This window comes from Dipodomys spectabilis, unplaced genomic scaffold (genome assembly GCF_019054845.1).
Source record: "Dipodomys spectabilis isolate Male_0828 unplaced genomic scaffold, ASM1905484v1 ptg000127l, whole genome shotgun sequence".
Lineage (NCBI taxonomy): Eukaryota > Metazoa > Chordata > Mammalia > Rodentia > Heteromyidae > Dipodomys > Dipodomys spectabilis.
This window is the reverse complement of record NW_024870804.1, coordinates 2,052,238-2,063,638: the sequence shown is the minus strand read 5'-3', so window position 1 is coordinate 2,063,638 and position 11,401 is coordinate 2,052,238. Positions and strand designations below refer to the sequence as shown.

At 42.3% G+C, this 11,401-nt stretch overlaps 1 protein-coding gene across 1 annotated transcript; it reads left to right on the top strand.

The window, feature by feature from the left end:
• Positions 1–890: 890 nt before the first annotated feature.
• Positions 891–10,391, top strand: Zp2 (zona pellucida glycoprotein 2). Its single transcript, XM_042689810.1, is given in 16 exon segments — positions 891–917; positions 2,012–2,037; positions 2,039–2,102; positions 2,286–2,424; positions 2,427–2,452; positions 3,199–3,290; positions 4,502–4,659; positions 4,662–4,718; positions 4,817–4,840; positions 4,843–4,876; positions 5,400–5,524; positions 5,872–6,061; positions 7,478–7,613; positions 7,879–7,975; positions 8,861–8,944; positions 10,327–10,391. Coding segments are annotated over 16 exon segments (1,344 nt in total).
• Positions 10,392–11,401: the final 1,010 nt, after the last annotated feature.

Here is an 11,401-nt window from a genome sequence, read left to right as displayed (position 1 = left end):
TGGAGGCTGGGGATTGGTAGCTCATGCCTATAGTCTTAGCTATGTGGCAGGGGAAGATCTGAGGATCAAGGTTTAAAACCACCAGAGGCAGAAAAACCTGAGAGATTCTTATCTCCAATCAACTGGCAAAAAGTTGGAACTGTGTGACTGAAGAGTAGAGTGCTGACTTTGAGGAAAAAAAAAAAACAGCTCTGAGTTCAAGTGCCAGGACCATCACCAAATATAATAAATAATAAAAGGATATTCACTTTTTAAAATGGGCCTCCTCTACTTCAAAGGATTTAGAATGAATTCTTTTTTATTTTTATTTCTTTATTTTTTTGTTGGTCGTGGGGCCTGAACTCTGGGCCTGGGCGCTGTCCCTCAGCTCTTCAGTTCAAGGCTAGTACTTTACCACTTGAGCCATAGCACCACTTCCAGCATTTTCTGCTTATGTGGTGCTGAGGAAGCAAACCCAGGGCCTCAGGCATGCAAGGCAAGCACTCTACCACTGAGCCACCTTCCTAGCCCTAGAATTGAATTCTTTAGGCTAAGGGTCTGCTAATTACAAACCCATGGATAGCCAAAATTGTGTATGGCCTTTTCCCTAATGCCCTCAAAATAATAATCTTTTTAAAGTATATATATTTTTAATGCTATAGATATATGGATCCAGGGCTAAATTAGTTAACTTTCTAACAATCACAAAAAGGATGAAGAATCTTGCATCCAAGATGGCTGTGCCCAGAATCATGGCCGCTACTTAGTAGGTATATCTGAACAATCTGAGTAAAGGCCCCACGATCAGCTCCATCCAGGACAGCCATACCGCTGCAACACTGAAGGATGCCATACATCAGCTCTTTTGTCCATTCACGTGACTGGAAGAATCTCATATGCCTTCAGAATGCATGGCCTGCCTGGAGGACTTCATATCTGTAAGTGAAGCAGGGTTGTTATTTTTTCTTTAGTCTTTCTTTCTTTCTGGCTACAGCAGAGGAAATAAAGTAGAGCTCCAGGATTACAAGTTAAAATAAAATTTCAATCCTCACATTTATTGTATATACCATGACCATGATATAGTCTGTAGTCTAATATGGTTTATGTTGTCAATGGACAACTATAAATGAATGCTTCTGTACTTTATATTAAAAAAAAAGTCTTATGAATCAATATACTATGTTTGGATTGCATTGTCTTGTCTTTTTGTTTGTTTGTTTGTTGTCGGTCGTGGGGCTTGAACTCTGGGCCTGGGCGCTGTCCCTGAGCTCTTCAGCTCAAGGCTAGCGCTCTACCACTTGAGCCACAGCGCCACTTCCTGTCTTGTCTTTTTGATTTCCAGTGGAACACTATAAAGTACAGACCTGGGCTACATAACAAAGCTTAGGTCATGGCAGACCATATGAGTAATCCCATTAGATAATTGTCTAGTATCTTGTTACCATAGTAACACCATAGTGCTTGTAATGATCCTGGTCAAAACAAAACTACAATGCCAGCACGTAGAGCTCATATAGTCATGTACATGTATATAATAATAATCATGTACAATAGGTATATAGTAAGTGATACTATGATTTATGTAAGCATAGTAACTACACAATAGTAAATCTGTCTAATGATACATTTCTTAGACCACAGCTTTGTTAAGTGATGTGTGAATGAACTCTTGGCAAACCTCAACACAAAGTACTCAAATTTCAGCCACTTAAATAAGAGCAACTCTGTCTCTCACTGAGTAGAATCAAGAATGTGGAGTCCTATAAACATTCTGACCACTGATAGTGTGTAATAGTCATGGCAGACCAGCTCTTGCTCATCTCCTTTAGAAATGATCAGTGACGAGCCTTAAACTCATAGACAAGACTGGAGGACAAGACTGGGAATGTAGCATGATAATGATTGGCCCAAATGCCTGCATTTCCATTGCATCAAAATGATTCCCAGTGATTGAGCATATGCTTGGCCTATTGGTTCTTATTGGTTAGAGAGTCAAGTAAACGGATAGCTTCAAAAATACTGTTCCTACAAGCAAGGCAACAGTCACTTCTACACGGTAGAAGTGTAGTTTTGTGACTCCTGCTCAGAAGATCATCTTCTTATCAAAAGCTGTGTGTGTGTGTGTGTGTGTGTGTGTGTGTGTGTGTGTGTGTGTGTATGAGAGAGAGAGAGAGAGAGAGAGACAGAGAGAGAGAGACAGAGAGAGAGAGAGATCCCAGGAAACTCTAACTTCAGCAGTGGGAAACAATATTTTGGGGGCTTAAACAAGGCTGGTAATGGGCGTTCTATCATTCTTCCTTCCAGAGCCTCCTATGGCTTGTAATGCCATACACACGACTATCACCATACCAGAATTTCCAAGGAAGTTAAGGTCTCTGAACATTGAAAATAGGAATACCCCTCTGAATCAACTTCATGATAACAAGATCAACAGAGAAGCAACAAATGCAGCAAAACTCTCCTCAAAACCAAGGTGTGTTCCATTATCAAACGCTGCACTCCTATAAAAGTCCAATGTGAGATAGTCTCTTACCAATTACCTACTACAGCTGATGTTGACCTGACAATGAACTCTTACAAGTGCAACGGACTTAAAGCTTTAAGACCTCCCTTGATCACTTACATTTAAGTCAAGTTCTCTGCAATGCCAGAGTCTTTTTTTTTAACTTCTACAATGGAAAATTTCTAATTTATTTTTCCATTTCACTTGACAAATACAAGCTGCTTGTCAGCCATCGAATGAATTGATTGGATCAGGCTGTCCTAGTTTTAGTAGACCAAACAAAAGGATCCCATACTGTTCTCAATTGAGAACCGCTTTGACTGATGCCAGGGACAGCAGAGAATAATATGTCAGAGTGTGTTTTACAATGGCATTTTGTAACATCTGTAGTCTCCCTTGGAGTTCTACTTGGTTTGGCAGGATATCCCACTCTTCTTTGGAATTTGATCTGTTCATTCAAGCTTTAGTGCCTAGCAGTACAAAGAGCATAAAGGGCTGGGTACTCGAGAGCATGAGTTTAAAGCAATACATTTCCTGTCTAGGGAAGCATCCTGATCTAGGGAAGAGATAGGGTCTCTTGTTTGGGCTTAGGGGGAAACTAGATAAGTCTGAAGTGTGCCCTGAAAATATCCAGTGGACTTCCTTCCTGTTTCCTGCCACAGCTCTGGGCTCCAGACTGGCTGCAGCTGCTAATTGACATTCTTCTCTCATTTCAGTTCTCGGAAAAATGCCTATTCAATCAGTTGTTCTTCACTAGGCTGACCTTTTATTTCCAATGGGATATGGTATCCATGGTCCTTGACCCCGAGTATGAGTATGAGTCGCCGATTTCTATAGGTAAAGTCATTTTATTTTAAAATTTTTCTATTACTCGGTCTCCCAACCCCCTTTGCTCTTGAGCTTATGGGAAAATGTATAGAAGTTCAGATTCTAATCACTGTTTGTAGACTACAGTCAGAAACTTTAGTCTAACTGCTAGCATGAGGACCAAAGTATTTTATTGAACATTTGTGCAGGCAAGGTGTTACTATAATTGTCATTTTAAATTTACCTGGATATATTGGCTTAGAGATTTGAGCCTCCTATGCAGGCAAGATGCCTCAATTCTCATTAGAGTAGCAGAAAAACTTAAAAGATGTTCCTCCCAATTCATATAGATCACCCCAAAAGAATATGGAAGACTGTTCTAGCCCAGCCTCGGCCTTTGGCCTTCGTGTTTCTGTTTACACCTCTGGTCTACACCAGGTCAAACCAAATTGAAAATTAGTTTCTCTGCCAGGCATTGATAGCTCACCAGTAATCCCAGCTACTCAGGAGCCTGAGATGTGAGATTGCAGTTTGATCCAGACTGGGTAGGAAAGTCCACGAGACTATCATCTCCAATTAATGAGCCAAAAGCCAAAGGTGGAGCTGTGGTTCAAGTGTTAGTGTTCCAGCTTTGAGCAAAAAAAAAAAAGAAAAGCTCAGGGGCAGTGCTCAGGCCCTGCTCCATACCAGTAGACACACACACACACACACACACACACACACACACACACACACACACACACACACACAATTATCTCCTCAAACAACTTGGGCTTTGAGAATACAGATTAATCATTTCTTATCAAAATGCTTAGGAACTTAATCATTCCTTACCAAAATGCTTAGGACCTAAGTATTAGGTTTCAGAGCTATTTTGGATCTTGTAATATTTCGCATAGATATCACCAGTTGAGCAACCCTAACCCTTACATCCAAAATGAATTTCACGTTGGCCACATCTGATTCTTAAACCAGCCCCTCAGCAGAACTTTCTCAATGGCTCTTAACCCTCTGTAGTTCTTGTCTCTATAATCCCTTCTCTTCCACCTTCGGGCTGTACGCAGAGACTTAACTGTTGTTCCCTGTTGCTCATGCTGCTTATCAGGCTATTTCCAAACAAAAAGAAAAAATTCAGGCAATTTCTAGTACCTCTAGCTAAAATTAGTTGCTCCAACTCCAAATACTTGAAGGTTGGCAACTCTCCCAAGGTAGACAAATTGCTTGTCCTTGCTCTCTAATTGCAGGGTTATTGTGTCCCCAGGATGGGTTGATGGGCTTTGAAGTCTACAGCCATCAAACAAAACCAGCTCTCAACTTGAATATTCTAAGGATGGGAAATTCATGCTGCCAGCCCATGTTGAAAGTTGAGTCTTGGGAGCTGTACAATTTTACATACCCCTGAATGGATGTGGAACCAGACTTAAGGTAGGTACTACCAGTTGGTAAGAAGCTCAAGATTGCCCTATGAATTAACTAGGTGTAACCTACTTTGCTTCAACATTTCTTTTTTCAGTTTAAAAATGATAGTCATCTACAAAAATGAAATACATGCTCTCCAAGCAAAATATGCAGAGACAGCAAATTCAGGTGTGATACAATTGCTACTGAAAAAAAAACAACCTAGTTTAGATTTAAAGAATTTGTTGACACAAAATCCTTTTTTGTTGGTCATGGGCCTTGAATTCTTCAGCTCATCAGCTCAAGGCTAGCACTCTGCCACTTGAGCCACAGCACCACTTCTAGTTTTTTGGTGGTTAATTGGAAATGAGTCTCACAGACTTCCCTGCCTGGGCTGGCTTTGAACCACAATCCTCAGATCTCAGCCTCCTGAGTAGCTAAGAATACAGGTGTGAGCCACTGGCACCTGGCAAAAAATTTTTTAGCCAGTGCTGGGGCTTGAACTCAGGGGCTGGGCAATGGTCCCTAAGCTTCTTTTGCTCAAGTCTGGCCCTCTACCACTTGATCCACAGAACCACTTCTACCTTTTTCTGTTTATGTAATACTGAGGAATTGAACCCAGGGCTTCATGCATGCTATAGGCAAACGCTCTACCACTAAGCCACATTCCCAGCCCAACACAAAATTTTTTATCACTCTCCTCTTGTTACAGAATGACAGTGAAGTGCTATTACAAAAGAGACAACATAATGCTGAATGCCCATGTCCTCAACCTGCCTGCTCTACTGGCCTTTGTGAAGCCAAGTCCACTTGTGTTGATTCTTCAAACTTACCCAGGTATGAGGTTGCAATTTAAAAGATATTTGATCTGAGCCCTGGTGGCTGACACTTGTAATCCTAGCCACTCAGGAGGCTGAGATCTGAGGAAGCCAGCTGGGACAGAAAAGTCCATGAGATGCTTATCTACTAATCAACCAACAGAAAACTGGAAGTGGAGCTGTGGTTCAAAGTGATAGAGCACTAGCGTTGAGCGGAAAAAGCTCAGGGACTGTATCCAGGCCCTGAGTTCAAGGCCCACAACCCACCAAAAGGTATTTGGTTAAATCCTTTGGGGGTTTCCCCCCAAAATGAATGTTGCAACTAGTACCTACTCAGATCCAGGAGAGTTCTCTGATCTATTTCAGACGAGTTCTACTGACAAGCTTATAGGAGGAAGGAGTACCCCATGGTGAAGTACCTCCGCCAACTAATCTACCTGGAAGTCAAAATTCTCAGTAGGGCGGACCCCAACATAAAGCTGGTCTTGGATGACTGCTAGGCAACATCTAAAGAGGATCCAGCCTCTCTCCTCAAGTGCTGCATTGTGGTGGATGGGTAGGTACTCCCACGCTAGAGGGTTGCTCAGTGAATCCATCAAAACTTGGCTGGTGATGAGAGAATAAACCCTCTTGGGACTTAGAGAAGGTTTAAGCCATACAAGCCCTTCATCTGCTCTTGTTAGTCACTGGCCCTGTGATCTAATCAAGTGGTCCACACTGTTTTCCTGTTGTGGTAGAATCTTAACAGGAATAGGCTTAAGTCTGGCTCTTCTACTCTGTCTCTATCAGGAGACAAAGGGACTTCTGGCCTTATCTATTTACTGAACACCTGCCATCTAGCAGGCACAGAGTTATATATTCCACATCCAACTGAGCCTTACCCCCCTAGGAAGAAGGCTCTAGCCATCTTCATGAAAAAACCCAAACTGAACTACTTAACTGCCTAGCTAAAAGCGAGGCCTTGTGGTAGAGCTGAGCTTAAAATTTCCACTTGATTCTAAAAATTACAGTGCCATGGGGTTGTAACTATACCAGCACTTGGACATAGTGTTGGTCCTCTTGGCTCTGTGGTGCTCTCTCCAGGGGTTTGTACAGGCACAGAACTGTACCTTGGCTTTCTTTTCTTTTTTCTTAATTTTTTGCCAGTCTTGGGGCTTGAACTCAGAGTCAGGGCACTGTCCCTGAGCTTCTTTTGCTCAAGGCTAGTGCTTTACCACTTGAGCAACTGCGCCACGTCTGGCTTTTTCTGTGTATGTGGTACTGAGGAATCACAGCTGGGGCTTCATGCATGCTAGACAAGCACTCTACCACTGAGCCACTTTCCCAGCTGTACCTCGGCTTTCTTGACCCATGTGGAAAAGGGTTGCTAAGCTCCTAGCCTCCAGGTACTCTCCTGTCTCCAGATCATTCACACAGCTCATTCCTTCACCTCCTGGAAGACTTGCTCAAACATACCTTGACTCATGATCCCTTACCCTGGTCTAACTCTTCATACTTTGGTACTTACTGCCTAACATACTATATTTTGTAGCATCACCCCTGCTAGCATGTAAAACAGTCATAAGGATGTATTCCTCTTCTTCTATCACTTATAGTGATACTAATATATATTATGTGCATGGTGGCACTATATACCATGGTTAAATCACCATATATAATATATGACATATATATACGAGTATCCCAGGCAGTACAATATAATATAGGCATTCATATTAGCAGAAATAAGCCAGTCTTCTGAAGTGATACACATACAACTTCATATCTTTTGAATTCAATTGGCAAACAAATGTGTTAATACTACATGTACAACTTGATTTCATGGGTATTATTGGACAGATGGGAGTAGAAAGATATATAATAAAAGCAAAGGTAGCTGTAGAAGGCAAATATGTTCCTCATTGTGAAGCTGTCACATGTCACATTTGGGAAAATATATATGACTGTTCTTCTCCCTATGTCTGATTGCCAGCTGTGAATATAACCTGGACAACTATCAAACCCCCTTCCATCCCATTGCATCCTTGATGGCCCATCGTGATCACTACCAGAGGTTTGATGTGAAGACCTTTGCCTTTGTGTCAAAGGCTTGGGGACTTGCTACCCTAGTAAGTGATCCATAGTCACCAGGGCTGGGTGCTTACACCTGTACTCTTAGCTACTCAAGAAGCTGAGATATGAGGATCATGGTCTGAAGTTAACCCAGGAAGAAATGTCCAGCAGTCTCTATCTCCATCCAATTAATCAGCAAAAAAGCCAGACTAGAGGAGTAGTTCAAGTGATAGAACATCAGCCCTGAGTGAAAAAGCAAAGAAAGAGGCCTAAGTTGAAGGTGAGTGCTTTGCTTCCACTTGACTCCTCTTCCATTTCCAGGTCTACTTCCACTGCAGCGCATTAATCTATAATCGCCTCTCTTCTGACTCACCTCTGTGTTCAGTGACTTACCCTGCCTCACCAAGGGCCAAACGAGGTAAAAAGTCCCCAACCCCTCCTACTGTGAGCCTTACTGAAAGCCAGTCTCAAATCTTCCAGCCCCAAAGAATTTTAAGGATGGATACAACTTGTCCATCATTTAGTCCTAAGAGACTCTTAGGACTAAGAGGTTCTTTTTTCTCAACGTATTGTTATTATAAAGTGATAGAAGGGTTGCAGTTATGTAAGTCGGATAATGAGTACATTACTTTTTGGACAATGTCCTCCCCTTCCCTTACTCCCAGTTTTCCCCTCTCATCCCCACCCACAAATTATATAGTTTATTTTCAATATAGTGTCTAGTGAGTCCCACTGCTGCATTTGTTCACCCTTTATCCCACTAATCTGTGTCCCCTTTACCCTCCCAAAGACAGATAAATGAACAAGACAAAAGGGAAGAAAGCAAAAGGCCCTTGTTGCCATTTCCTGAAGTTCATTTCAATAAATACTAGTTTATGTGATCAGAAGTGCATGGGCATTGCTCCTTTTGTGTTCCTTCCCAGAGAGTATCTGCCTTTGGTCTCACTGTGTGTGAATGTCCCAGTATATTTTAGATCTAGCTTCTGCATGTAAGAGAAACATGCACTGTTTCTCTGAGCTTGGCTTACCTCGCTTCACATGATTTGTTCTAGAGGACTGACAGTCTTAGCCCAGTCTTTATCTAGTACCAAAGTCCTAAGTCTGAGAGGGGCAGACTCTTCTATGGACTCGATTCTTGGAGAATGTGTCCCACTTTTACAAATGTTATACCACCCAGTCCTGCACAAATAGATCTATAGACATGAAGGAGCAAGACATTCCATAGACCATCTGCTCTGAAGATTCCATCACCATTATTAAACTATTCTAGACATCAAACACCACCTTGCTCATCTGTCTCCAGCCACAGGAACCACTGAAGAGGACAAAATAACAGTCAGTCTCCCAGGACCCATTCTCCTGTTATTGGGTGGCTCTTCACTCCGAGGTATGGCTACAGACCACAGGGTACTTGTTGAACTAGAATTCTTAACCTGGGCTACAATAGGCTCTTTTGTGCCAGAAGTTTAATGCTTATATGTAATACATGTTCATTATAAACCCAAACAAAAGAATAAACAATGTCTTTCTTCAAGTCTCTTTTATAGCCTCCTAGAAAGCTGACCTAAGTGAGATCATATATTGAATTTATTGTTCTACAACTTTGTTGTTTGTTTTAGCACACCTTACATATGCTTAGCCCACCTCACTTAAAACCACATAGAAGCCTGGTGCTGGTGGCTCACGCCTATAATCCTAGCTACTCAGGAGGCTGAGATCTGAGGATTGTGGTTCAAAGCCAGCCCAGGCAAGAAACTCCATGAGACTCTTATCTCTAATAAACCACTGGAAAACCAGAAGTGGTGCTATGGCTCAAGTGCTAGAGCACTCGCCTTGACCTCAGTTGTGCAGGGACAGCACCCAAGCCCAGAGTTCAAGCCCCACAACCGACAAAAAAAAAAAAAAAGAAATGTATAAAGTCACATTGCTCTACCTTAGTCATGGTCCTCATTCATATCTCATTTACAACATCTTGGTTACTTCTGCTTTCATGCTTGATATTAATATTGCATTGTGGGGGGGGGCTGATTATTTTATTTTATTTGTTTAAAATTTTTTTGGTGCTGGTCTTGGGGCTTAAACTTAGGACCTGGGTGCTATCCCTGAGCTTTCTTTGCTCAAGGCTTGAGCCACAGCTCTACTTCTGGCTTTCTGATGGTTAACTGGAGATTAAAGTCTTATGGATTTTCCTGGTTTTGAACCAAGATCCTCAGATCTCAGCCTTTTGAGTAGCTAGGATTACAGTTATGAGCTACCAGCACCTGGCTTATAGCTAGATACACAAAAAATTAAAGGCAATCCTTGGACTGGTCAAAAAGCATGGGCAACTTTTCTGCTACACTTGTCTATATTAGGTCAGCCTTCCATGATCACCTCATACCTCACCCCACACAACCTTCACTCTGGGCTTAGAATGTGGAATTAAACTACCTTAAATCCCAGCAATCTCACTCAGGCGATAGGTGTGTTAGCATTAGGATGCTGGATTAAACTAAGACAAGGCCCTTGAGAGGTGTTAGCCCATCTGGCTTGAACCGGGGTGGGGGTGGGGGGTGGGGAGTGGGGGGGGGGGACCCAGTATGAAAGGTAGGAAAAAACAGTGAGGAGCCAGTGGTGTTGAGGTTGTTTATAGAGTTGAAGGCCACTTGCTGTTGCAAATTTTCCAAAGCAATTCACCTGGGCCTAATGTCACATCCCTGGAGAAGACTGTAGTCTTCAGATTCCTTTCAACAGAACCATAAAGACTTGAATTGTCCGTTTCCTTTGCAGATGTTGAAGATTCCAGAACTCACAAGATTGCTGGAGATGTTGCTTCTAAAATAGAGGCTGCCTGATTGCCTGTGTGGGTTTGGCTGGTACTCTAAGTGTTATATCTGAGTGTGAAAGAGCCATGAGGAGGACTTACTAATGGAACTTGCAAATAGAGTTCTTAAAGTAAACTTCTGCTTTCTACTTTCTCTTGCCTTGTAAAGTTTAGGTGGTGCTAAAGATTGTTGCAGTCATTCTTTAGAGTGTCTGAAAGCTTATCCAGAATCTTCTGGGCAGCTTCAGCCTCTGTGGATGAGAATAGGAAAGCTTGTAGCTTGTGTTGTTGTCATTTGGCCATTACTGATCCCTCAGTCCTATACTTGAATCCTCTGCCACTCATTCAATGGAGTGAGTTTTAGCTACACCCCAACTATGGGGGTACACTTTAGGTCTAATACTGTTTTATCACTAAAACAAGTCTAATATCTCCACTAAAATAAGATCAGGGGTCAGTAAGCCATCTGTCATATCAGCTTTGTCATTAGAACAAAATATCTGACACAGGCTACTTACAAAATAGGAATTGCTTCTTTTCCCCCTCAGTTATGGAGGCTTAAGCCCAAGGCTGTTTAGCCCTCCTGGATTGGATCTATAGTGACTGAAGTGTGTGACCCGGAAGTGAATGTCAGACAGGTGATCACATCTGAAGCCAAGCAACAGATCAGGCCCTGGGATCTCATCATTTCCATTAGGAGCACCAGCCCCAAGGACCAAAGAACATTCTACGAAGCCCCATCTCTTAAAGGTCCACAGGATCTTTCCATAGAACTACTCCGAGGACCAGGTCTTTAATACATGACTCTGGAGGACATTTATCCAAAATATATGGAGATTTAGAACTGTGTAGGCAGCATAGGGAAAAACAAGAGGATCAGGGCTGGTACACAAGGGAGGAGGCTGAAGCCCATGGATCAGAGCCAGTCTGTCTGTGCTCTAAGGCATCCACATATATACTTTGAAGTCAGGGATCCAATGAAGTTACTGTCAGGAGTCCATAATCATCACACCGTCCAACCTGGGAAGGTCAGGACTATGC